General features: G+C 44.5%; 1 protein-coding gene across 1 annotated transcript in view; it reads left to right on the plus strand.

The window, feature by feature from the left end:
* Window positions 1–22625, plus strand: part of CREBRF (CREB3 regulatory factor) — a 76663-nt gene that overhangs the window by 12906 nt on the left and 41132 nt on the right. Inside the window, exon 2 of the mRNA XM_082254613.1 lies at window positions 18802–18972. Within this exon, the coding sequence (XP_082110739.1) occupies window positions 18865–18972 (108 nt within the window). The 5' untranslated portion in view covers window positions 18802–18864. The remainder of the gene's footprint in view (window positions 1–18801; window positions 18973–22625) is intronic.

Consider the following 22625-nt stretch of genomic DNA (forward strand, 5'->3'; position numbering starts at 1 on the left):
AGACAAGCTGCAAGGATTCTTGAAAAGACATCTTGTAAACAAATAGGATGGTAATTGTGGTTCTCAGATGTAGTGTAGATTCCCTTAAAAGAAGGAGGTATTGTAGTCCACATTATAGGTAGCGTGAGCATGCCAAAGTTGTAAAGATAATTCTTATTTACCTAAAGTGATTGTGAAGTCAGAAGTTGTTTTTTTTAACTTAATGCGTTCTATGCATTAGGATAAAATATACCTTTTGTGTGCAGCAGCCTCCCTAATACTTACCTGTGCCCCCTCTCTATCCAGTGACGTTCACGAGTGCCTCAGCCGTTCGTGACTCTCTCTTGCTGCTGTCAGTCACACACAGCAGCGGCATCATTGGCTCCCACTGCTGTCAATCAAACTCATTTAATCAGGAGTGTCGGCTGAATGGCAACACCATATCTGAATGGACACAGAGGGCTGTGACTTGGCTTGGGTGCCCCCATAGCAAGCTGCTTGCTGTGGGGGCACTCAACAGAAGGGAGGGGCTAGGAGCAGCAAAGAGGGACCCGAGAAGAGGGTGATCTGAGCTGCTCTGTGCAAATCCACCGCAACAGAGCATGTAAGTACATGTTTTTTATTTTAATAGGGGAAAAAAACGGACTTTACAATTACTTTACATGAAGGCAAGAGAGGTCACCTTGAGAAAAGGGTCGTATCTGGCTCTGTAATGTCAGTCCCTTGCCTTGAACTTTTTTATTCTATGTAAAAGAACATTATCTTTACCATGTTGGCCTGCTGGCTTCCCATGTAATGAGAAGAGTTGTCCCTGGAAATTTCTTATGATAAGCTGCCAGAGACATACAAAGCTGAATATATTAAGCCATCCACATCATTATTTTACACTTTATTAAACATGTAGCAGAGGCAAGGCAGCTATAAAACATACCCGGAGCACTGAAAAATGGTATTGTTTCAGCATTTTACAGTAGTGTGCTGGTCTTGTGGCAACATTTCAGCTGAATAAGAAAAGCAAACGTATCCTTTCAGGTTAGCTGCACAGTCAGGGTCCTTCATTTAAGAAGAAGCTGTGGCCTGTAGCTGAACCATGCGAATCCAGAGTTGTCACTTACTGTATACATGCTGCGGGTCAGTGGCCCAGAAAATACTGAAGCCAGGGGATTTCCATTAGAACCAAGAAAATGGCACTTTCAAATGGAATGTGACAATGCAACCTATCCAGTTTCTTGGCTTAAACCCCAAATTGTGTACATAATTTTATGTTTTAAACATTAGGAAATGCTATTTATTCAAGCTTGTATAGGCTTGTATTGCACAAACCTGACTACTATGAGCTGGAATGTGACTGCTTGTCATGTCTATAGGCGTTGCTGGTGCTAACTAACCAGCAATTGAAAATGGACAGATTTTGCATCTTGGTTTGTTAATGACTGCATAGACATGTGGGGTTGATTTACTAAAGTTGGAGCATGCAAAATCTTGTGCAGCTGTGCATGGTAGCCAATCAGCTTCTAACTTCAGCTTGTTAAAGTGTTACTAAACTCACAACAGTAAAATCAGTCTGTATATGCAGTAAAGCATGCTTGTTATACTTACTGTGGAACCTAAGGGGTTAATCGTCTGCATTGTGTAAAAAGACTATTTTATCCTCTTCTCTGATCCTTCTATTCTTCCACTGTCCTCTATCCACCTGCTGATAGTACAGGGTTGTGGGGGCACTCTGCCCAGTATGGTATGTATTGCTAGAGAGTTTTTTCTTTTTTTTTTGGGAGGGGGTGCATGTGATCATCTGGGGGCCAATCAGCACTGTCCAGACAGAGGGTCAGGAGTCATGCAGCTTCATAGGACAGTTAGAGGAGAATGGAAAAAATTCTCCTACAAGCGTTAACAAGACACTGATAAAAGGTTAATAAACCTAAACTTCTAAGCTTTGACCTTGAAGCTAATTGGTTTTTATGTACAGCTGTACCAGATTTTGCACTCTCCAGTTTTAGTAAATCAACCTCATGGGGTCACGCCCTGGACATTTAAAGGGTATCTATGGTGAAAATGTAAAATCCTATACTTTTCCTGACAGAGAAATCTCAGAAAGTCTGAGGATAAATGAAAGCAGTAGTGAGATGTAAAACTATATATATATATATATATATGTGTGTGTATGTATATAAGGTTGGCCGCGCTTATAAACAAACAGTAATAATAAACCAAAGATTATAAAAAAAACACTAATGTGACAAAAACACAGTTCTCATGAAGTCCCATTACATGAATTCCTTGATCCTAGACACCTGCGTTTCACACAGCGGAAGCGACGTGTTGCATATCTGTATCCCAACGCGTTTCATCAGCAAACGTATGCGGTCACGTGAAAAATAAACCTTGAAGCTTTAATAGAGACAAGCTGTCTGTTCCTCCAGGATTTGACCCCCTATTTGAGATCAAGCGCCTCATATGATGAATCCGGTACCCATATGGATTTAGCTTCATGCCGTTTTTAGACTACCTGTAGTGGGAGTCAAATGCATCTGTTGAGTGGCTTGTGCATGTGAGTGTCGGTGGAGGAAAGAAATCCTACTTTCAATTTTTTCTGAGTGAAGTGTATTGGAGAAGATTGTCTAGTATTACTTTCACTATCTAGGATCAAGGAATTAATGTAATGAGACTTTATGAGCACTGTGTTTTTGTCACATAGTGTTTTTTTAAATTCTTTAGTTTAATATCACTGGTTGTTTATAAGCGCGGTCAACCTTATATACATATATATCCTATTTCATTTTTGGCAAAATTATTTGCTTCATGATGGGGTGCTTGTAATTCTCAAATATATACAGTATCTCACAAAAGTGAGTACACCCCTCACGTTTTTGTAAATATTTTATTAAGACTTTTCATGTGACAACCCTGAAGAAATTACACTTTGCTACAATTTAAATTAGTGAGTGTAAAGCTTGTTTTTTGTGTGGCCACCCTTATTTTCCAGCACTGCCTTAACCCTCTTGGGCATGGAGTTCACCAGAGCTTCATAGGTTGTCACAGGAGTCCACTTCCACTCCTCCTTGACGACATCACCAAGCTGGTGGATGTTAGAGACCTTGCTCTCCTCCACCTTCTGTTTGAGGATGCCCCACAGATGCTCAATAGGGTTTAGGTCTGGAGACATGCTTGGCCAGTCCATTACCTTTACCCTCAACTTCTTTAGCAAGGCATGGGTCATCTTGGAGGTGTGTTTGGGGTCATTATCATGTTTGAATACTGCTCTGTGGCCCAGCCTCCGAAGGGGATCATGCTCTGCTTCAGTATGTCACAATACATGTTGGCATTCATGGTTCCCTCAATAAACTGTAGCTCCCCAGTGCTGATGGCACTCATGCAACCCCAGACCATGACACTCCCACCACCTTGCTTGGCTGTAGGCAAGACACACTTGTCTTTGTACTCCTCACCTGGTTGCCGCCACACGCTTGACACCATCTGAGTCAAATAAGTTTATCTTGGTCTCAGCAGACCACAGGACATGGTTCCGGTAATCCATGTCCTTAGTCTGCTTGTCTTCAGCAAACTGTTTGCGGGCTTTCTTGGTCCTCATCTTTAGAAGAGGCTTCCTTTTGGGACGACAGCAATGCAGACCTATTTGATGCAGTGTGCGATGTATAGTCTGATCACTGACAGGCTGACCCCTCACCCCTTCAACCTCTGCAGCAATGCTGGCAGCACTCATATGTCTATTTCCCAAAGACAACCTCTGGATATGACGCTGAGCAAGTGCACTCAACTTCTTTGGTCAACCAGGGCGAGGCCTGCTCTAAATGGAACCTGTCCTGGTAATCCGCTGTATGGTCTTGGCCACCGTGCGGCAGCTCAGTTTCAGGGTCTTGGCAATCTTCTTATAGCCTAGGTTAGGGCTGCACGATATTGGGGAAAAAAGTATATTGCGATATTTCGTTTTTAACGATATATATCGCGATATTTCTCCAGACAGTCTCCGGAGGAGGGATCAGTTAGCAGAGCTCAGCTTTCTGCCAGGGGATCCACCACACTCCTAGAACTTGTTCCGCCCGAGCCTTGTGTCGGAGCCAGAGTGTAGAGGAAGCGGGCTATCGGTAGCAGCCTTTGTCCCGCAGTGCTCCTCCGCCATGCTCCGGACGTCTCCCCCCTTCTCCTGCTGCAAACACTGTTCTGCCGCCATGCAATCCGCCCCATACTCCAGCCCTCCCTCTTAGTCAACAGCCGACCATTACTCCGCCCTGCTCCGCCCATTGTCTCTCCATTGAAAAACATTACAGCCTGATCCCGCCCCCGATGCAGCCAGGAGAGACAATGGGCGGAGCAGGGCGGAGTAATGGTCGGCTGGATACTAGAGGCAGAGCTGGGAGGGAAGTGTGGGACGGACGCAGTCACTGTAAGTCCTCCTCCTCCCCCCGAGTCCCGACTTCTCCCTGCTCTGCCTAATGCCTGAATATCGTGGCTTTGGCGATATGAATATCGCCCGTGCCTGCAGAACGATAGTCGATATCACATCAACTATCGTTCAGCCATAGCCTAGGTCATCTTTATGTAGAGCAACAATTCTTTTTTCCAGATCCCCAGAGAGTTCTTTGTCATGAGGTGCCATGTTGAACTTCCAATGACCAGTATGAGAGAGTGAGAGCAATAACACCAAATTTAACACACCTGCTCCCCATTCACACCTGAGACTTTACCTTGTAACACTAACACTTCACATGATACCGGGGAGGGAAAATGGCTTATTGGGCCCACTAAGGGACATTGTCACTTAGGGGTGTACTCACTTTTGTTGCCAGCGGTTTAGGCATTAATGGCTGTGTGTTGAGTTATTTTGAGGGGACAACAAATTCACACTGTTATACAAGCTGTACACTCACTACTTTACATTGTAGCAAAGTGTCATTTCTTCAGTGTTGTCACATGAAAAGATAACAAAAAAATTTGAAAACTGTCGGGTATACTCACTTTTGTGAGATACTGTATATTATAATTTTTCATTTTTTACATTAATGTTTTAAATCCTGTGTGTAGGTGCAGGGGTGTGTATGCTCTAGGGCTGCATGATATTGGGGGGAAAAAAATCACATTGCGATATTTTTTCCCCAACGATATATATTGCGATACCCGCCTCTTCCTGGTGTACATGGTACAGTCGCCTCCCCTCCGTATTTGGTACCTTCTTGGCAGCCTCGGCCCATGTGCGATCCCTCCGCCTCTTCTTTCTGTTTGTCCCTCATGATTGGGCTGTGAAGTCGGTTCTCCCGGAGGGAGGGGGAATCTCTCTGGATGGGGGCAGTCGGAAACGCTGGAAGTGGGGTTAACGTTGGGAGTTGTAGTCCTCTCCACCAGGCAGCTCCTTCGCACCGGAAGCACACTCCCAGTCCCCACAATACACTTCCGCCCCACAGCACAGCGAACCAATCACGTCGTGAGTAGCGGCACAGCGAACCAATCAGGTGTGCAGGCACGCAGGATTGATTCCCTGTGCCGCTGCTCACGGCGCGCTGCTCACTGCTCAGTCAGGAGAGCTGCAGGACGGACTTAACATGCGGGACGGTCTGGCTGTATTCTTCTACCTTCCTTCACTGTGAGTCCCCAATATCGGCTGATCCGGCGATGTGACTATCGCCCATGCCCACATCATAAAGTGCTTGTATGCAGCATTATAGCATAAACCTACAGTGGTCTTGCCCTAAAACGCCTTTCAGTGTAACACTTTGACAGAGCTTGTATTTAAATCTAACTTACAAGAATTCTGTATTAGGATGTCTGTATACACTTTGGAAATGTATAAAAAAAAGTTTGCTACAGTTTATATGGAAATGTTCAGAATTTCAAGTATGTGTAATGGGAAGAGGCCGGAAGATGTGCTAAATATGTGCTTGCTTTAAACGCTACAGGTCAGGATGACTTGGCAAAGTAAAAGATGAGAAAAAAACTACCAGTAATTAAGTTCCTGGAAACTGCTAAATTCCAGCATATAACACATAGAAATAAAAATTTGACCAGAACTTTATGTTGAGTTGTTTTTTTTTTTTTTTTTAGATTATAAGAAACCTGATGAAATCATAAAATATATTTATAACCTTCACCTACTATCTTTCTGTGGAAAAACGGCAAACATTCCAATGATCTGATGCGCGTTCTTTATATGCTCGACCCCTGCATTATACCAGCAATGTATTCCTTTCCAGAGCATGAAAATTTGGGCTGCTCCTGCCCTCTGTCAAGATCTCTTGTGCCCTCCCTCCTTCAGCCATGCTGCGAGGATGACAGTGACAGCAGCTGGAGGGAGACCCAAGTGCAGGGTGGACAGAGACACCCAGGCTGTTGAGTGGCTTAAACATGGCGGTTCGAAAGGGACTGTCACTTGGCTCAAATCCGAACCATGGTCCTCCATTTAGCGATGCCTGATTTATAGGAGCAAACACACAGAGATACAGAATGATATACTATTTTTATTTTAAAAAGGCGGGAGGAACAGATTTTGGTGTGACGCACTCCTAATATGTGACTATGGAGTCTAATCTCTAAGTGGCCGGTGAAAAGTTTAGCATTTGTATTAAAGGCCGACGATTTGCTAGCTACTGTACAATCTTTTATCTTCTCTGTTACCCTGAGGCATCCAATTTAAATTCTAGTTTGTGCCTGTGGGTGGCTGGCTGGCTGGTACAGGGCCTGTGGGTGGCTGGCTGGCTCGCTGGTACAGTGCCTGTGGCTGGCTGGTACTGGGCCTGTGGGTGTGAGTGGCTGGCTGGCACCGGGCTGCTGTGGGTGGGTGTATGGCTGTGATACACTCCCACGAGACTAGTCCCGACTCCAGACGAGGCTGTCCATGGCTGTGGTGGGTGGCTGGCTGTCTGGCACCCTGTGGTGGCTGGCTGGCACCCCGTGCTGGGTGGGTGGCTGGCACAGGGCCTGTGGGTGGCTGGCTGGTACAGGGCCTGTGGGTGGTTGGCTGGCACAGGGCTTGTGGGTGTGGGTGGCTGGCTGGCACCAGGCTGCTGTGGGTGGGTGTATGGCTGTGATACACTCCCACAAGACTAGTCCCAAGTCCCGACTCCAGACGAGGTTGTCCAAGGCGAGGGAGGCGACCTAAGAAGGCGGCCAGTTCCTTGGCTGGTACCGATTTATATCGGGTAAAGCTTTGCCCATAATCGGTAGATCCCTAATTTACTTTTTGAAGTCTACTGCCTGGGCTAAGTGCACCACAATGCATAAAGTCAACCCAATGAGTCCCAACCTCAAAGCACAATAATTAGAAAGCCAGAACTGATCTACACACTGACTCTTGATTAAAGCGGGCCTTCACTGTATCTGAGCACCACAAACCAAAAACACTATATCATTCATTTTTAATATTCAAAGCACACTCCCCATTCATCCATGTCTCCATGCTTTATTTTGATGAGAAATCACTTTGCAAAACACCTCCTAGCATATCTGGTCATGGCCATCTTGAGTAAGGGCAAATGATTCATGTGGCATTTACTTCCTGCCCTTAGCTCAAGTATGCATGCCAGAGATTGTGCTTAGCTGAGAAAGTTCCTCCTCCTCCCCTCCCCTCCTGGGATGTATAATTTGCCTAGGCAGGAAACTAGGAGGTAACTGAAGAATTGTAAAAAGCAGCATGAGGATTAAAAATGTTGATTTGGAGAGAGAAGTTCCACTTTAAGGCGTCAGTACTGAAGCTAGAGGATCAGCATAACAGTCATGTTACTAGTATCTTCAGAATAGGTCAGCAGCGTCAGCCTACATAAATCTCTCAGTACAGCTTTGGTAATATGCTTTCCAGAACAGCGGTTTTCAGACTATTATGAGCTGTCTGAGCTGCTACCTCACTGACCACAAACTTCTCGTCCCCTTAGGGCTAATTTACACTTGCGTTGATTAGTAACGCACATTAGAAAGCTTACCGCTTTACCATGCATTGTTAATTTGATTTTGATGCATTTTTGATGCAACAATGAAGCTTGGAAATTATCCTGTGTGTGCGTATTTTCTGTTTGTTTTAAGGCTGGGTTTACACTGGATTCGGATGCAGCCTTCAGCAGGGTTCGGGTGCGTCCCTGTTCTCTGTTGTCAGGGACAAATCGGGCCTGAATTTTTGCCTGAATTCGGATTTGAAACTGAGCCAAAGACGCACAGGACCCTTGTGCAATCTGTTCCACAGCCGCCCGGGAAATGTGTGAACTGGCTTCATTGAGAGGCGGTCACAGTCTCCTGTCATACAAATTGGATGCGGGGAAAACCCGCGTCCAATTTGCATAAGTGTGAACCCAGCCTAAAGGGGCACAGTAGAACACAGGCTCAGTAGTATCCCCAGCTCATTCAGCAAATCCCCTATTTAGTAGCACCCCCAGCTCTGCTGATCCCCCCCCCCACCCCACGCCAAATCTGACACATTCCACGCAAAACTCCAAAAATGGACTGAACAAAATTATTGGCACCCTCAATTTGATAGCACACCCCATGGAAAAAATAACTAAAATCAATTGCTTCCTGTAACCATCAGGGAGTTTCTTACACCTCTCTACTAGAAATTTGGACCACTCTTCTTTGGCCAACTGCTCCAGGGCTCTCAGATTGGAAGGTTTCCTTTTCCCAACTGCTGTTTTGAGATCTCTTCACAGATGTTCTGTAGTTTTAGATCTGGACTCATTGCTGGCCAGTTCAGTGCTCTCCAGTGCTTTGTCAAACGATTTATGGGTGTTTTTTGACGTGTGTTTTGGGTCATTGCCCTGCTGTAAGACCCTTGACCTCTGATGGAGAACCAACTTTCTGACGCTTGGCTCTACATTGCACCCCAGAATTCTTTGGTAGTCTTCAGAATGCCATGCACATGGTCAAGACATCCAGTACCTGAAGCAGCAAAGCAACCTCAAAACATCCTTGAACCTCCACCATTTTTGTCTGTAGGGATTGTATTCTTTTCTTTAAAGGCCTCCTTTCTTTTTCTGAAAACCGTAGAATGAGCGTTACCAAAACTTCTTTTTGTTTGTGATTTTGTTTCGTCTGTCCACAGCACATTCATCCAAAAGGATTTTGGCTTCCTTAGGTACGTTATGGCAATCTTTGTTTTGGCCTTTTTATGTTTCTGTGTCAGTAGTGGGGTCCTCCTAGGTCTCCTACCATAGCGCTCCATTTCATTCAGATGGCGACGTAGTGTGAGCTTACACAGTTGTACCCTGTGCCTGAAGGTTAGCTTGAATTTGTCTGGAAGTTGATCAAGGTTCTTTATCCATCATTTGAACAATCCTTTGTTGAAATCTTCGACAATTTTTCTCTTTCGTCCATGTCCAGGGAGATTGGCTACAGTGCCATGGGCTGTAAACTTCTTGACAATGTAGCGCACAGTGGACACAGGAACATTTTAGGATCTCTGGAGATGGTCTTGTAACCTTGAGATTGTCCATGCTTTTTCACAATTTTTCTTTTTTTCCTCAAATCCTCAGACAATTCTTTTCTGCTCTTTCTTTTCTCCAAGCAAGCTCTGTGAGACACACAACAGAAAAGTTGTGTACGTTTTTCACCATTTTAACGTTTGCCGGTCTGATTTCTATATTGCCAGCACCTGTTCATTTATACATTTGTAATTGCAATACTTTTCTGGGCAACATGGGGCAGTATCTGACAGAAATGCAGGGGTGCCAATATTTTGGCCATAATTCTATGTGTATTTGGATGCAATTACCGATAAAGGCACATGCGCCATTACAAACCTATTCAGTACGTTGCCAAGCCATGTCATATTGAGCTTTGTAATGCCATTGTGATGTGAATGAGTCCTTAAAGCGGAGTTCCACCCTGGGAAAGTTTTTTTTTTTTTTTTTTTTTGTTTTTTTTTTTTTTTTTTTAATAAAAATACCCCCGGGACAGTCAGGGCTAGTACATTCCACAATGGATAGCCTCTGATCTGTCCCGGGTTGCACTTGCCTTTTAGAAGAAATATTTACTTTGAAAATGTATTGTCCAGGGCTGCCATCTCAGGTGTGGGCAGCTTGAAGCCAGCGCGATCCTCTTCTGCGTCCTCTTCTGTCTTCTTCGGTCCCACGATGCACTGCACCGACCCCGCCGTCACTTCCGGTGCCGCAGCGTCATCCCTGCACAGCTTCTGGGCATGCCCAGAAGCTGTTTAGCAAGGTATGACGGCGCCTGCACCGGAACTGACGTCGGGGCCGGTGCAGGCGCATTGATTCCTGGGAGCGATGACATTCAGCTCTCAGGAATCATTGCAAGCCAGGAAGTGACGAATCGCCGTGGCCGCAGAGGGGAGGAAGAGGAAGTAAGGTGAGTATATTTTCTTCTAAACAAGGTAAGTAAAAAAAAAAAAAAAGAAAATTGCGATTATCCATTTGTTTTTTCAGGTGACCCGGAGCAAGAAGATGGAGGTAAGTATAATTTTAGGGTGGAACTCCACTTTAAAGTTTAAACATTCTTCATATCATTCAACTTAACCGGTTAGCGCTTCTATGTACATTCCTTGCAGTAAGGGAGGGTAGGAACCAAATATACCCACGGCAATATCATATGTGATTACTAACAATGCTCAGAAAGCAGACATTAATAGTAGTAGTTTGATTATAATAAATAAAACAGTGTGAATATAGAGGGAGCATGCTGTGAGACTCCCTCGGGCTCCACTACAGGAAGTAGCATTGTGCAAACATAGTACACAACCACTTCCTCAGTTTACGCAAGCTGTTATCTAATGCCAAGTTGTATGGAAGTGCTTACTTTTCCCTTTATGTCTGTGATATTATTGTGTGTACCCATCCATCCTTCTAGTAATCAAGCTTGTATTAGGGATTCCACAATGTCTGGATGACCCAGAGAGTCAGAGGCCCTCTAAAATAAATAAAAAATGCTGTGCCAGCTTTGATCGTACCAGCATGATGGAGAATGTGGGCACAGTTCATTCATAAAAATGCCTAGCTCTAGGTTTGCATTTAGCAGCAGTCTCATTTCAAGTAGATAAAATTAGTTCCTTTAAAGCCATGTCTTCCTTGTAACTAGACTGCCTGTCTATCCTTACATTTCCCCATGTAAAGTCAAAAGGCTGTAAGAATTTGAGTTTGCACATTTTTCTTTCCACAACTTTTGTGTCTTACTGGTAGTGACAAGTTTAATAATGCCATTAAAGATTTTTGAATGTATGCTTCGCGAGGAGCATTTGACAATCTGTGATAAACAAGGCGAGTTATGCCATCTCCATCTGTTTACATTCATGTTTTAGGGGAAACCTTAATAATGATATTTTGTGTGCTGTCAGAGCTGGCAATGGAAAATATAGGTAATTTTTACAGGAATGAAGTCTAGCGTGACTACGGAGACCCAGAAGCACCAATTGGGTCTGAATTGGAACTCTAGACTGAAAAGCAGGGTATTGTTTCAGAACAAAGTGCCTGAAATGTTTCTTTTAAAGCTGAACTCCAGGCAGGTATAGAACCCATGAAAGACAAAAACAGAGAAAATTCCCAGCTCAACCCACCAACCAGTCTGCTTACCAACCAAATTAACTTGTCCAACATTATGCGTTAAAAACAGATTTAGTTAGCGCACATTTACAAACGCATGCGTAAGCTGCAAGGCCCCTTCACGGCACCCTGTATTACTTGCAGTCGTCCTAACAACAATGTGCTTCCATTGTGGAGACTCTCATAAATTAGTAGGGTTACGACTGCAAGTAATATAGGGTGCTGTGAAGGGGTCTTGTGTGCAAATGTGTGCTAACTAAACCCCTGTTTTTAACGCATACTGTTTGGCAGGTTAATTAGGTTGGTAAGTAGATGTACAGTAGGTTGGTGAGTTGAGCTGGGAATTTTCTCTGTTTTTGTCTTTCATGCGTTTGCCCTTCCATGTGCTCCTTGTTGTAGATTAGGGCAGGGGCCATTTCTTTGTTACAGGTATAGGACCAAGCATAAAGTGATACTTGCCTCCCCCTGCTCTCCCTATGTTTTTCCCCCACTTATCTGTAGTGCTCTTCAAAGCACATACTCAGTGTTGTCTCCCTATGATTGGCTGTTCTGGTGCCACACAGTCCTTTTCAGCTGGCTGCCTCTTCCCCAGCTGCTCTGTGTGCTGATACCGCAGTCTCCTGGGAGATGTGATGTGAGTATCCCAGGAAGCTGCAGGACAAGGTACATGTCATTGTTGCTTAGGCCAGAATGGGGATGGAGGTACCAAACCTTTCCTGCAATTCTGCCTGTGGAAGGGGATAGTATTAGTAAAACAAACTCCCTTTAGGGAGTTTAGTTCCGCTTTAACCACTTCCCGCAGGCCGTTTGCATATATGCGGCCTTTCGACGGATGGGCTTTAACGGCGAGTGGCCACATATTTGTGGCCCTTTGTAAACAAGCTACTGTGCTTAGAATGCGTGGCTACTGGAAAGCTCCTGATTCATACTTGCGATTGGGAGCTTTCCAAACATGTGATAGCCAATCACAGCACTGAAGTGTGCAAGGAAGGAGCAGAACAAGAAGCATGCTGATAGGAAGGAAAAGAGTGAAAGATGAACTCCTCGCTGTGCTGCTTCTCTTTTCACTGTCTATTTACAGGTAGGGTGGGTCCGGAATGGCCAGGCCTCAGAGGAAGTGGGTTGAAAGATGCTGATCATCAGACTGAGGACTTCTAATAGCAAAAAAGTACTGTGGGGGGGGGGGGGGGGATCTATGGGATAAAGGTGAATATTTAAAAAAAAAAAAAAAAAAAAAATGCTGGCTTTGTACATTTTATCATTTTCATGAATTATTCATTTTATCTTGATGTTTGTCTGGAGTTCTGCTTTAACAACTGTTACTTTTTTTTACATTTTTATCTATATCTCTTGTAGTAGGTTAAGAACATAGTATATCCCCTTGACACATTTAGAAGTAATGCATTTTAAGTATGCTACCTAATTCACTTAAAGCGGAGTTCCAGCCTCGGACATGATTTTTTAATAAAAATACCCCAGGGACAGTCAGGGCTAGTACATTCCACAATGGATAACCTCTGAACTGTCCCAGGTCGCACTTACCTTTTAGAAGAAATACTTGCCTTGAACATTTCTTCTCCAGCGCTGCCATCTCCGGTGTGGGCAGCTGAAGCCAGCGCGTCCTCTTCTGCGTCCTCTTCGGTCCCACAATGCACTGCACCGGCCCCGCTGTCATTTCCGGGGCAGGCGCGTCATCCCTGCACAGCTTCTGGGCATGCCCAGAAGCTGTTTAGCAGGGAATGACGCGCCTGCACTGGAAGTGATGAGCAGGGGCCGGCGCAGGCGATTTGATTGATGATGTTCAGCTCCCAGGAATCAATGCAAGGAGGAAGTGACGGCGCGGGCCGCGGCCCCAGAGGGTGGAAGAGGAAGAATGGTGAGTATATTTTCATCAATAACAAGGTAAGTAAACAAAAATCGTGATTATCCATTTCTTTTTCAGGTGACCAAAAGCAAGCGGATGGCCCAAAGTCGATTTTGAGGCCGGAACTCCGCTTTAAGGTGAATACTACAAGCAGTATATAAATTGCATTTTGCATGTTTCAAACCGAGTTGGAGGTGAATGGGCTCAGAAGTGATGTGAGCACCTTTATGTATTATTGGGAAAGCCTCTTTCTCATTTTTTTTTCGACATTGCTGTTCCATATTTCCCATATTGTACTACATGTACAGAATTCTGTGTCTAGTGGTGTTTTATATACCATGAGGTGTGATCTGTGTTAATGCTAAACAGCTGGAGGCATAAAAGCAATTATTTACATAGAGTGATTATATAGATCTGGTACAGAAATAGACTTATAGTAGAGCACATTCACCGAATGCCTCTTGCAGTGATGATTTTGCCTCTTACAAGGAAAAGTTGATGAGTTTACCCTTCAGAAGTGGTGTGGTGTTTTAGAACCGGAGTCTCCAAACTTTCTAAACAAAGGGCTGGTTTACTGTCCTTCAGAATTTAGGTGGGCCAGAGTGGACAGTAGAAGTATAAAGTGCCCCAGTGTCATTGGGAGTAAAAAATGACATGGTGGCCGTAGTCGGTAAGATTAGAGCCCCATGATTGGTATTAGTGTCTAATGGTTTATATCAGTGGGATGAATTATGCCCCATTGCTGGTGTCAGTAGGAGGGAAAATGCCCCATTATTGGTGTCAGTGAGAGGAATTGTTTCCCACTGTTGGTGTCAGTGGAAGGAATGGTTCCCCTCTTGTTGGAGTTAGTGGGAGGAAAAATGCCACATTAATAGTGTCAGTGAGAGGAGTGGTTCCCCACTGTTGATATCAGTGGAAAGAATGGTGGCTCCTTGTTGGTGTCAGTGGGAGAAACATTGTCCCAAGGGCGGGATAAAGGCAAACAGAGGGCCGCAGTTAAGGCTCCATGTACACGGGACGCTGGAAATGGCCGTTTAGGAGCAGTTGGGCGTTTTTTTTTTTTTTTTTAGAAGCCCCTGAACCCATCTACATTTTATCTTATCTGTCCATGTACACCAGGTCGTTTGCGGGCAGTTGCGTTCAGGGACTTTTTTTAGAACGCAATTATTTGCGTTCGAACGTGTGTTTCCCGGTGTTTCAAACGCAAATACGCGACCGAACGCGTCCGAACCCAACGGAACGCGGTGACCCGCGTTTGGCGTTCGCGTTTTTCCATTTTAAAGGGGAATAATTTTTTTGACCTCTAGGAACGGTTCTAAACGCAAACGCCCGCTAAACGCGGGTACAAACGCGACCGAACTGACGTTTCAAACGTCCTAAAAATTCCAGCATTCAAAGGGACTTTTAACAACGTCCCGTGTACATGGACCCTAAGAGACCACTGCTCTATTACCTTGCTGGATTGTGTGTGTGGGAGGAACAGACCCCAAAGGAGTAAGCTGGAGCTGAGGATGGCAGAGGTCTTAGGAGCAGCATCATAATTTGTTCCCGGGGAACAGAGCTCCTAACACTACTTGCGATAACACTGTAGAGCGTACAGGACCGCACTGGATTTCGGGCAGAATCAACAGATCTTTTTTGCACTTATGGAACAGATAAAAGACTTTTTAGTGTTTATATTAAGTAGACCAAAAGGAGAGAAAATGGTTTGTTAGGAGTTACATCCACAGTAAAGTGGTTCTAAAGGCAGATGTTTGATCCAGCTCTGTGCATTGACTCCTGCTGCTGTCAATCACAGCCATTGAGGAGGGAGTGGGGAGCGGGGCCGAGCTACACTGTGTGTCTCAGTGGACACACAGAGCGTGGCTCGGGAGGGAGCCTGCATGAGTGCCCCCCATAGAAAGCAGCTTGCTGTGAGGGCACTCAGCAGGAGGGAAAAGCCAGAGGTGGATCAGGGCTGCACAGAGCAGGTAAATATAACATATTTAGAAAAAAAAAAATTCCTTTATGATTGCTTTAAGCACAATATTATATCTGATGAACAAGCTGTTTTACTGCGGCAGGCACCCCCGTAGGTCTACGTCGGTTGCAAGCATTGCTCGTGGGCGTGCAGGAGCGCGGAGCCCGCTATGGCCAGCCACCTTTTTTTAAAGTAATTAATGTGAAGTTGTTATACAGGATGTATATAGCAACAATAGTTTTCACAGATCTTTTAGAAAGTGAAGGTAGACAGCACAATTACAATATATTTCAAGACCAAAAGATCAGTAGTGCCCTGCTCGTCAGAGCTTTAAGACGTTTTTAAAGCATTACCATTGATGAGATTTTTTTTTTTCATTTACGCAGCCCTTTAATCACAGTACATTGACACCGGTCCTTGCTCTGAAGGAGCTTTCATACTATAGTCGCTATACCACACGGATGCATACATATAGCTATTATCATCAGTTAGGCCCCTTTCACACTTGTGCGACTTTGCAGTCCCAAGTCGCAGGCTAAGTCATACCCCATGATTTCCAATGAGTACCATTCGTATCTGTGTGACTTCAAAGTAGTCCCTGCACTACTTTGGTCCTACTTGAAGATTACATAGCCATTGCTTCAAGTCATGCGACTTTCAGATCATACAAGTGTTAAAGGTGCCTTTCCTGCCAACATGTCTTTGTTGGGCTGACTTATAAGAACTTGGTCACATGTTCAGGATACCGCTGTTTAAAAATGGCAATACTACTGTTTCCTGTAATAAAATGATGGCACTTTTTCCTGTACAGGAATTTTTGCTCACAAATACTAGTTCTTTTATTTGAAAAAACAAGAAATGCAGAAAAATCTTAGTAGGCAAAATGGTTTGTTGTTTCTGTGTGTAGAAAACAGTTTACCTTTTGCTCCCTGCTGTGTAGTAATGTCCAGCTTCCACCATGGCTGATCATATGGATGGAACTTGCTTCCCCGAAGTGCTCAGTTAATTGGTTTTCTTCACAGAGAAAAAAAACCAACAGCTGCCTTGAAAACTCATTTGCTTTATTATACTAATTCTGGGGCCTGAGATGTCTGCTTTCATCTCTTGTTCTCCTGCATATATTTCTTGAAATGCGTAAGCAAGTACTAGAAAATCGTGAGTGACCTTTCAGCACTCAGCAAATATAAACATGGGGTCCTTGCCAGGTTTGGTGAACTGACATCTAAAGGTGTGACTCTTACCAACTAAGACGTCAGAGGTGGACTGTGTGTGCGAGTATGATCCAGCTGTCAGAAACTTGTTTGTTTTACGAAAACAATACTTGGATTGCAGAATATGGAAAGAGGAAGAGGCCATACCCATCGATACCCTCTTGCATGGGCAAGAGATACTATTAAACAAGGGCAGTCTCTCTTTTTCTCAAAGTGGTTGATCAGGAATGCTAGGAGCAGTTTGCTGGGTCAGATAAATATGGGGATCATCACCCTCTTCAGGCTGAGTTCAGTCTGATTCTTACAGGTACATATGTGGCTGAATGGTGGTCTATTTTTTTTTAAAACAAGGAAGAATTTATTTTTTCGAAAGAGACATTTTGGAAGCGAGATATGTTCGCAGAATTTTATGATGTGAATGCAAGATCTTGTACAGCATTGGATATGAAGTTCTAATCCTAGGGTTCCAGTACTAATCTTACATTTTTCCCAAGACTTCGTTATTCCATGATTTCTAGAAGTGATTGGATAAGGTATCTGGAATCTGCTTCTCCATGTCAGAAGATGCTTCTCCATGTCAGAAGTTTACCAGTTTCCTTGGTTTGTAGCCAGGCAAATCTAAGATTGAAGCGTTGAAGAGTTTATTATCTAAGCATAAATTCTTTATCAAAGACTTTGTTCCTCAGTGAGAACGTTTTGGGGGTCAGAAAAGGTTCCTCTCATTAGGGCTTGAAGTAAGATGATGATAAATACTGGACTGTATGTAAAGTACTGTATATGCTGGATAAACAAGGCAGACGTAATACAGAGTTAAGCCCCGTACACACGTACCGATCGTCGGCCGAACGATCGACCGTCTTTTGTCCAGGGCTGTCGTGTCTGTTGAAAACTGCAAAAGACTGCACACGAATTTTGTCGGCCAACAACAGCCGACTGCAGAAGTGATGTCATGTGATGGTTAACTTTCCTTGTCTTTTTTTCTTCTCTGAGCATGCCCAGTCTTGCAAATCTGCTGATTGTCGGCCAAATTCTGTACTGACTGGCGAACAATCGGCCGTTCTGGTGTCGGCCTACAAAAATTTTAATGCCTGCACAACAGATTCTGTTCGGCCGAAAATGCGCTGTCGGCTGTCGGAAGCATCATACTAACAAGCCTACAATCGGCCGATCGGTCGTCGGCCAAATCTTTGCGGCCGACGATCAGTACGTGTGTACGAGGCATAAGTCAGCAGCTGGTTTGAGTAGCTGCGCCTTAAAACCTGCCTGGTTTAAACACCATGTACTTAATGGCCGGAATACACGAGTAGAATATTGCCCGATCATTCGACCACCGACTTATGAAAAAGTGTTCGTTGGTCAAAAACGTTGCCAACATACAAGGGCCGAATATCGCCCGACCGTTGACCGCCGACCATCGAAACAGTGTTCAGCGTGATGATGTTCTACAGATTTCAAATGAACGACCTTAATACCAATGTATAGAATATCGTTCATTCGCAAACCAGACGACAGAATTTTTCGTTTTTTTTCTAACGCCTTTTTCTGTTCACAATATCGATATCAGTCATTGATGGCTGGGCATTAATGAGTAGAATATCGGCCGATCGTTCGCTGAACGGAAATTTTCGGCCGATTTTCTTATCGTGTATTCCGGCCATTACTTCCAGTCCATTATTTACTTACGACAAGCCCTGATTAAAGGGGTGTTTTATGACCCCCTGAAACATGTTGGTTTCAGGATAAGGTCTCTGATAAATTTTATATCTGGACGATTAACTCCTAGTGTCAGATTTTCAGGCAGACCCGATCGGACCATCCATAGCGCTCTATGGAGTGGCAGATGTCGGGGGACATGTGTCTGCTGACACCCGCTTATCTCTGATCCTGTCCCCTAAAAACAGACAGATTGGGATCCGTCCCACATCCGCCTGGTGGATCGGATCAGATGACAGTCAGATGGAAACAGACAGGCGTTCTGTTTCCATCCGACTTCCTCATAGAGAACAGCTGGTTTTGTCCGTGTCTGCTCTGCATAGAGGAGTGGACATGGACCTGTCATTCACCTCCTCAGCAGGGATCAGCAGACTGATCCACTGCTGAGCAGGCAGATCCGCTTTATTGAGTCTGCTCCACCTAAAAGGGGCCTTAAAAAATGGGCACTGACCATAAAAATGTATTTCGGGGATTGTCTAATTTTGCATATTGAGAGTCCTAACTTCAAAGAATAAACAAACTCTAGAAAGGTGTTTTTTATCTGCACTGTAGTAATTGTAGTCTTTTTATTTCTTTTCTGTGAAATAGGCTCTGAATGGTGTGCCTGTGATTCCCTGATCTTCTACTCGGAAAACCGTTCCTCATCTTTGTATGTATAACTTTTTTGCTGCTGACAAGAAGGAAAAGTCAGAAAGAAGGCCACTGGGTAATACACAATTTGGTGTGAGTTTGGAAGAACTGGGCTTTGAGATGCCTCAGGTGAGTTTCACTTCTATTTTAGGGTGTAGTTAAGTTTTAAATGTATGCAGAGTGGCTTTCTCTAGTTCTGTGTGGTATCACCAGTAGCCTTGTCACTGCACTGGCCAATGGGAAATTAGCTAGGGGGAGACACGGTGCATGTAGTAACATGCATTTCTCCTCTTCTGTGATATCCAAGAGGGCACCCTGCAGCACTTCCTCCTGATGCAACAACCCTTGTTTGATGCCAATCCTGTGCTGAATTCTTGGCGTAAGCAAGAACACCGCTGCACAAATGACAGCACTGCAGGGAATGCATTGCAGGTTACCTAGTGTTGACACCTTGTGGGAGGAAGTGCTGTGGACACTGGTAGGGTCACAAGGTAGTTATATATTAAAGGAAATGCTTTGACTAACCTAACATGGTATTTCTCTCTTAAAGGCCGTACACACTTGACGAAAATCAGACGAAATATCCTCCGATTTTTCTCTTGTCTTCTCAGCGTTCATAACCATTTTTAGTTGACAGTGCATAAATGTTCACAAAATTTCTCGTCCGATTTTTTTTTTCTTTTTTTTTGGCACATTTGTTCCTAGACTTTCGGGTTGTCAGCAACTTCAGATCATGCGCGGTCTTTCGTATCCGATTTTTCACGGACGTACTGCATACACATTGAATGAAAATCGGTCGTCTGGAGATGGACGAAAAAAAAATTTTGGTGCTTGTCCCTCCGTTTTTTTTTCTTTGAAAATGTCGGCATCGGCTGCTGAAAGTTGTGTACACACTAGGCGAAAATCGTACAATTTTACCTCGGACAGGAATTTTCGGCATATTTTCTACTAGTGTGTACCCCACTTTAGAAATAATGATACTACAGGGTTATTTGTAATTCTAACTTACAGGCAGTTATTTTCCTTTAGGGCTTGTTCACACCATGTCCGATGAGCTGTATTTTTCTGAATACCACCTCACATGTATTGCGAGAAAGGGGCATATAAAAAAGCATTGTTTTCTATGTGCCGTATTCATACCATACAAGTATGATGGTGTGCAGAAGAATGCAGCTGAACAGACATGATATGAACAAGCCCTAAGTAGGTGCATTTTTCCAATGTGGAAGTCCTAGTGTATAGTAAAACACTTTTTACACTGTAGTATATGTTAGACTTTTTTTTTTTTTTTTTTTTTTTTTTTAGGGCCAAGCCTTGCAGAAAAAGAGTGTATTAGGAACCTTGGTAAACAGTCACTAATAGTTTCACCTTGTATTCTGGGAAGAAAGCTGGGGACTGACTTGAGGAGTCTGACTGGTAAACCCTGGTCTACTGTAACTGAAATGATGGAGAATTGGAAACTGCTTTTGATGTCACTGCTTTGAATCTTCTTTTTTTTAATAGCTACTCTTCTTACTCGTGGTGGAATTGTTTACACCATGACCATAACATTGAGGAAGTTATTTACTACTACTGCACAATAGATGTGTTGTCTCCATGAAGAGAGGTTGCTCTTTGAAATTTCCAAAGAATATTTCTTTTAACCACTTGCCTACTGCTTACATGGACAGTACTGCGGCAAAGTGGCTTGTTAAGGTCTGGCGACGTAGACCTACGTCACCAGACTCTCCCCTCTCTCGGCGGCGCGCTCCCGCTGTATTCAGACACACCGGGAGTCGGGCCAGGGGAGGAGAGGCGGTGATCACCGCCGCTCTTCCCTGATCGTCGGGGATCGAGTGAGGAAATCCGCCCACTTGTGTAAACAAAGCGGGTGGATCTCCTATGTGACAGACAGTGACAGATTACAGGATTCGGCATAGCTAAACCTGCTATCTGTGTCTGTCACACAACCCACTCCCCCCACACACGTCAGTAAGCATGAGGCATACATTCAACCCCTTGATCACCAACAGTGTTAACCCCTTCCCTGCCAGTGTCATTATTACAGGAACAGTGCATATTTATAGCACTGATTACTGTAGTAATGTCACTGGTCCCCCCAAAAGTGTCAAAAATGTCAGGGGTCCGATCTGTCCTCCTAAAAATCGCAGATCGCCGCCATTACTAGTAAAAAAAAAAAATAAACAATAAAAATGACAAATCTTTCCCGTAGTTAGTAAACACAATAACTTTTGCGCAAACCAATCAAAATCACTCATTTTTTTTCAAAAATTAAAAATCGCACAGGTGATCACATACCATCAATAGAAAGCTCTATTTGTGGGGAAAAAAATACACAAATTGAATTTGGGTACAGCGTTGCATGGCCGCGCAATTGTCCGTTAAAGTAACGCAGTGCCGAATCGCAAAATATAGGCTGGTCAGGAATGGGGTAAAATCTTCCGGTCTTAAAGCGGTTAAAAATACGCTCATTGAGAATTTATTTGTCAAAAACATGTAGCTAAATACATTTTGGCCTAAATATATGACAAAAATTGAATATATTGGATATTTTTTAACTGTCGAAGTAGAAAATGTCAATTTCTCTTACGTCCTCTGACAGTCGCCGCCAACTCATTCATTCTGCACGTCTGGGTATTGGCCTTCTCCACAGGAGTAAGCTAGGCAGAAGATTTTGTTAAAAATAATCACAAAACCTTTGTATAGACACACCTACAGGGGGCTGTCCTTCTGGTCAATACCCCCAGCTAGCCTCATTCCCAGATTTCTGCTGCCTGGATTAGGAGTAGGCTGTGGTTTCCCAGGCTGAGACTTTTGGTCTCAGCTTTTTTCTTCTTTTTATGTTTTCTCTCTAAAAAATAGTTTTTTCTTTCAAAAGATAGCTTTTTATTTTCTCCTGCGCTTAGTTAGTCGGACTTTAGAAGACTACAGTGATTGCAGAGCTGGGCCTCGCACTGGTTATCCTAGAACCTTACGGACTCCTAGCCTGCCATCGAGCGTTAGCAGGTTATTGGTACGCCCAGGCCTCGCAAACGACAGTGTCCCTGGAGGGATGAGCCTGTGAAGTCGCTATCTTCGCTGGGATGTCTCAACTGCGGTACGCCCGCGTGTTGCTAGCGTCCCCTTCGGCTGACGGCACCCCCCACTCGGGGTGGGAGGTTTCCTGTCGCAGAGCGGTGCTCTCGTTTTCTGGACCGGTGAGTACCATGACTACCCCTCTGTCTTTGAACATGTTTGTCGGGGTGTGTATGTGGGCCCTCTGTTTGGGGATGACAGTTCAGGTAAGGGTTCTTCCCCCTCATGGCTGTAGGTGCGGCTCCTGTGTGTTCCTTCCCGGTCCCTGCGGGGGCGCTGTCGCGGTTTGACCGCGGTGTGTGGGGGATGCGGGGGTCTCCTACGTGCCAGGGGTGCTTGCGGTGCTCTGTGGGGGCCAGTGCATGTTGTTTTGGGGCCGCAAATAGCGCTATTCCGCGCGGCCGCCATTTTGGGTGTGGGCAGGCTGTTCGGCCTCAGAGTGTGGGCAGCAGCCATTTTCTCTCATCCTTTTGGCACCAATCGGGCGCCATCTTTAGTGTGGGCTTGATGTCATTGGTGGACAGCGGCCATTTTCCCAGGGCTTTTCTCCCATAGACTTCTATTGGCAACTATTTTCTTGTGGCTCAGGGCTGGCTTTGCCTCTAGGGGCGTGAGGTCACTTCCTCCTTCTTCCCTTCAGATCCTCAGCAGCATGGGCAAGTATAACACACTGTGGGGGGCATTTCACTGTTTTCTCTGGCCTAGAT

Source organism: Pelophylax lessonae, assembly GCF_965119305.1.
Source record: "Pelophylax lessonae genome assembly, chromosome: 4".
Lineage (NCBI taxonomy): Eukaryota > Metazoa > Chordata > Amphibia > Anura > Ranidae > Pelophylax > Pelophylax lessonae.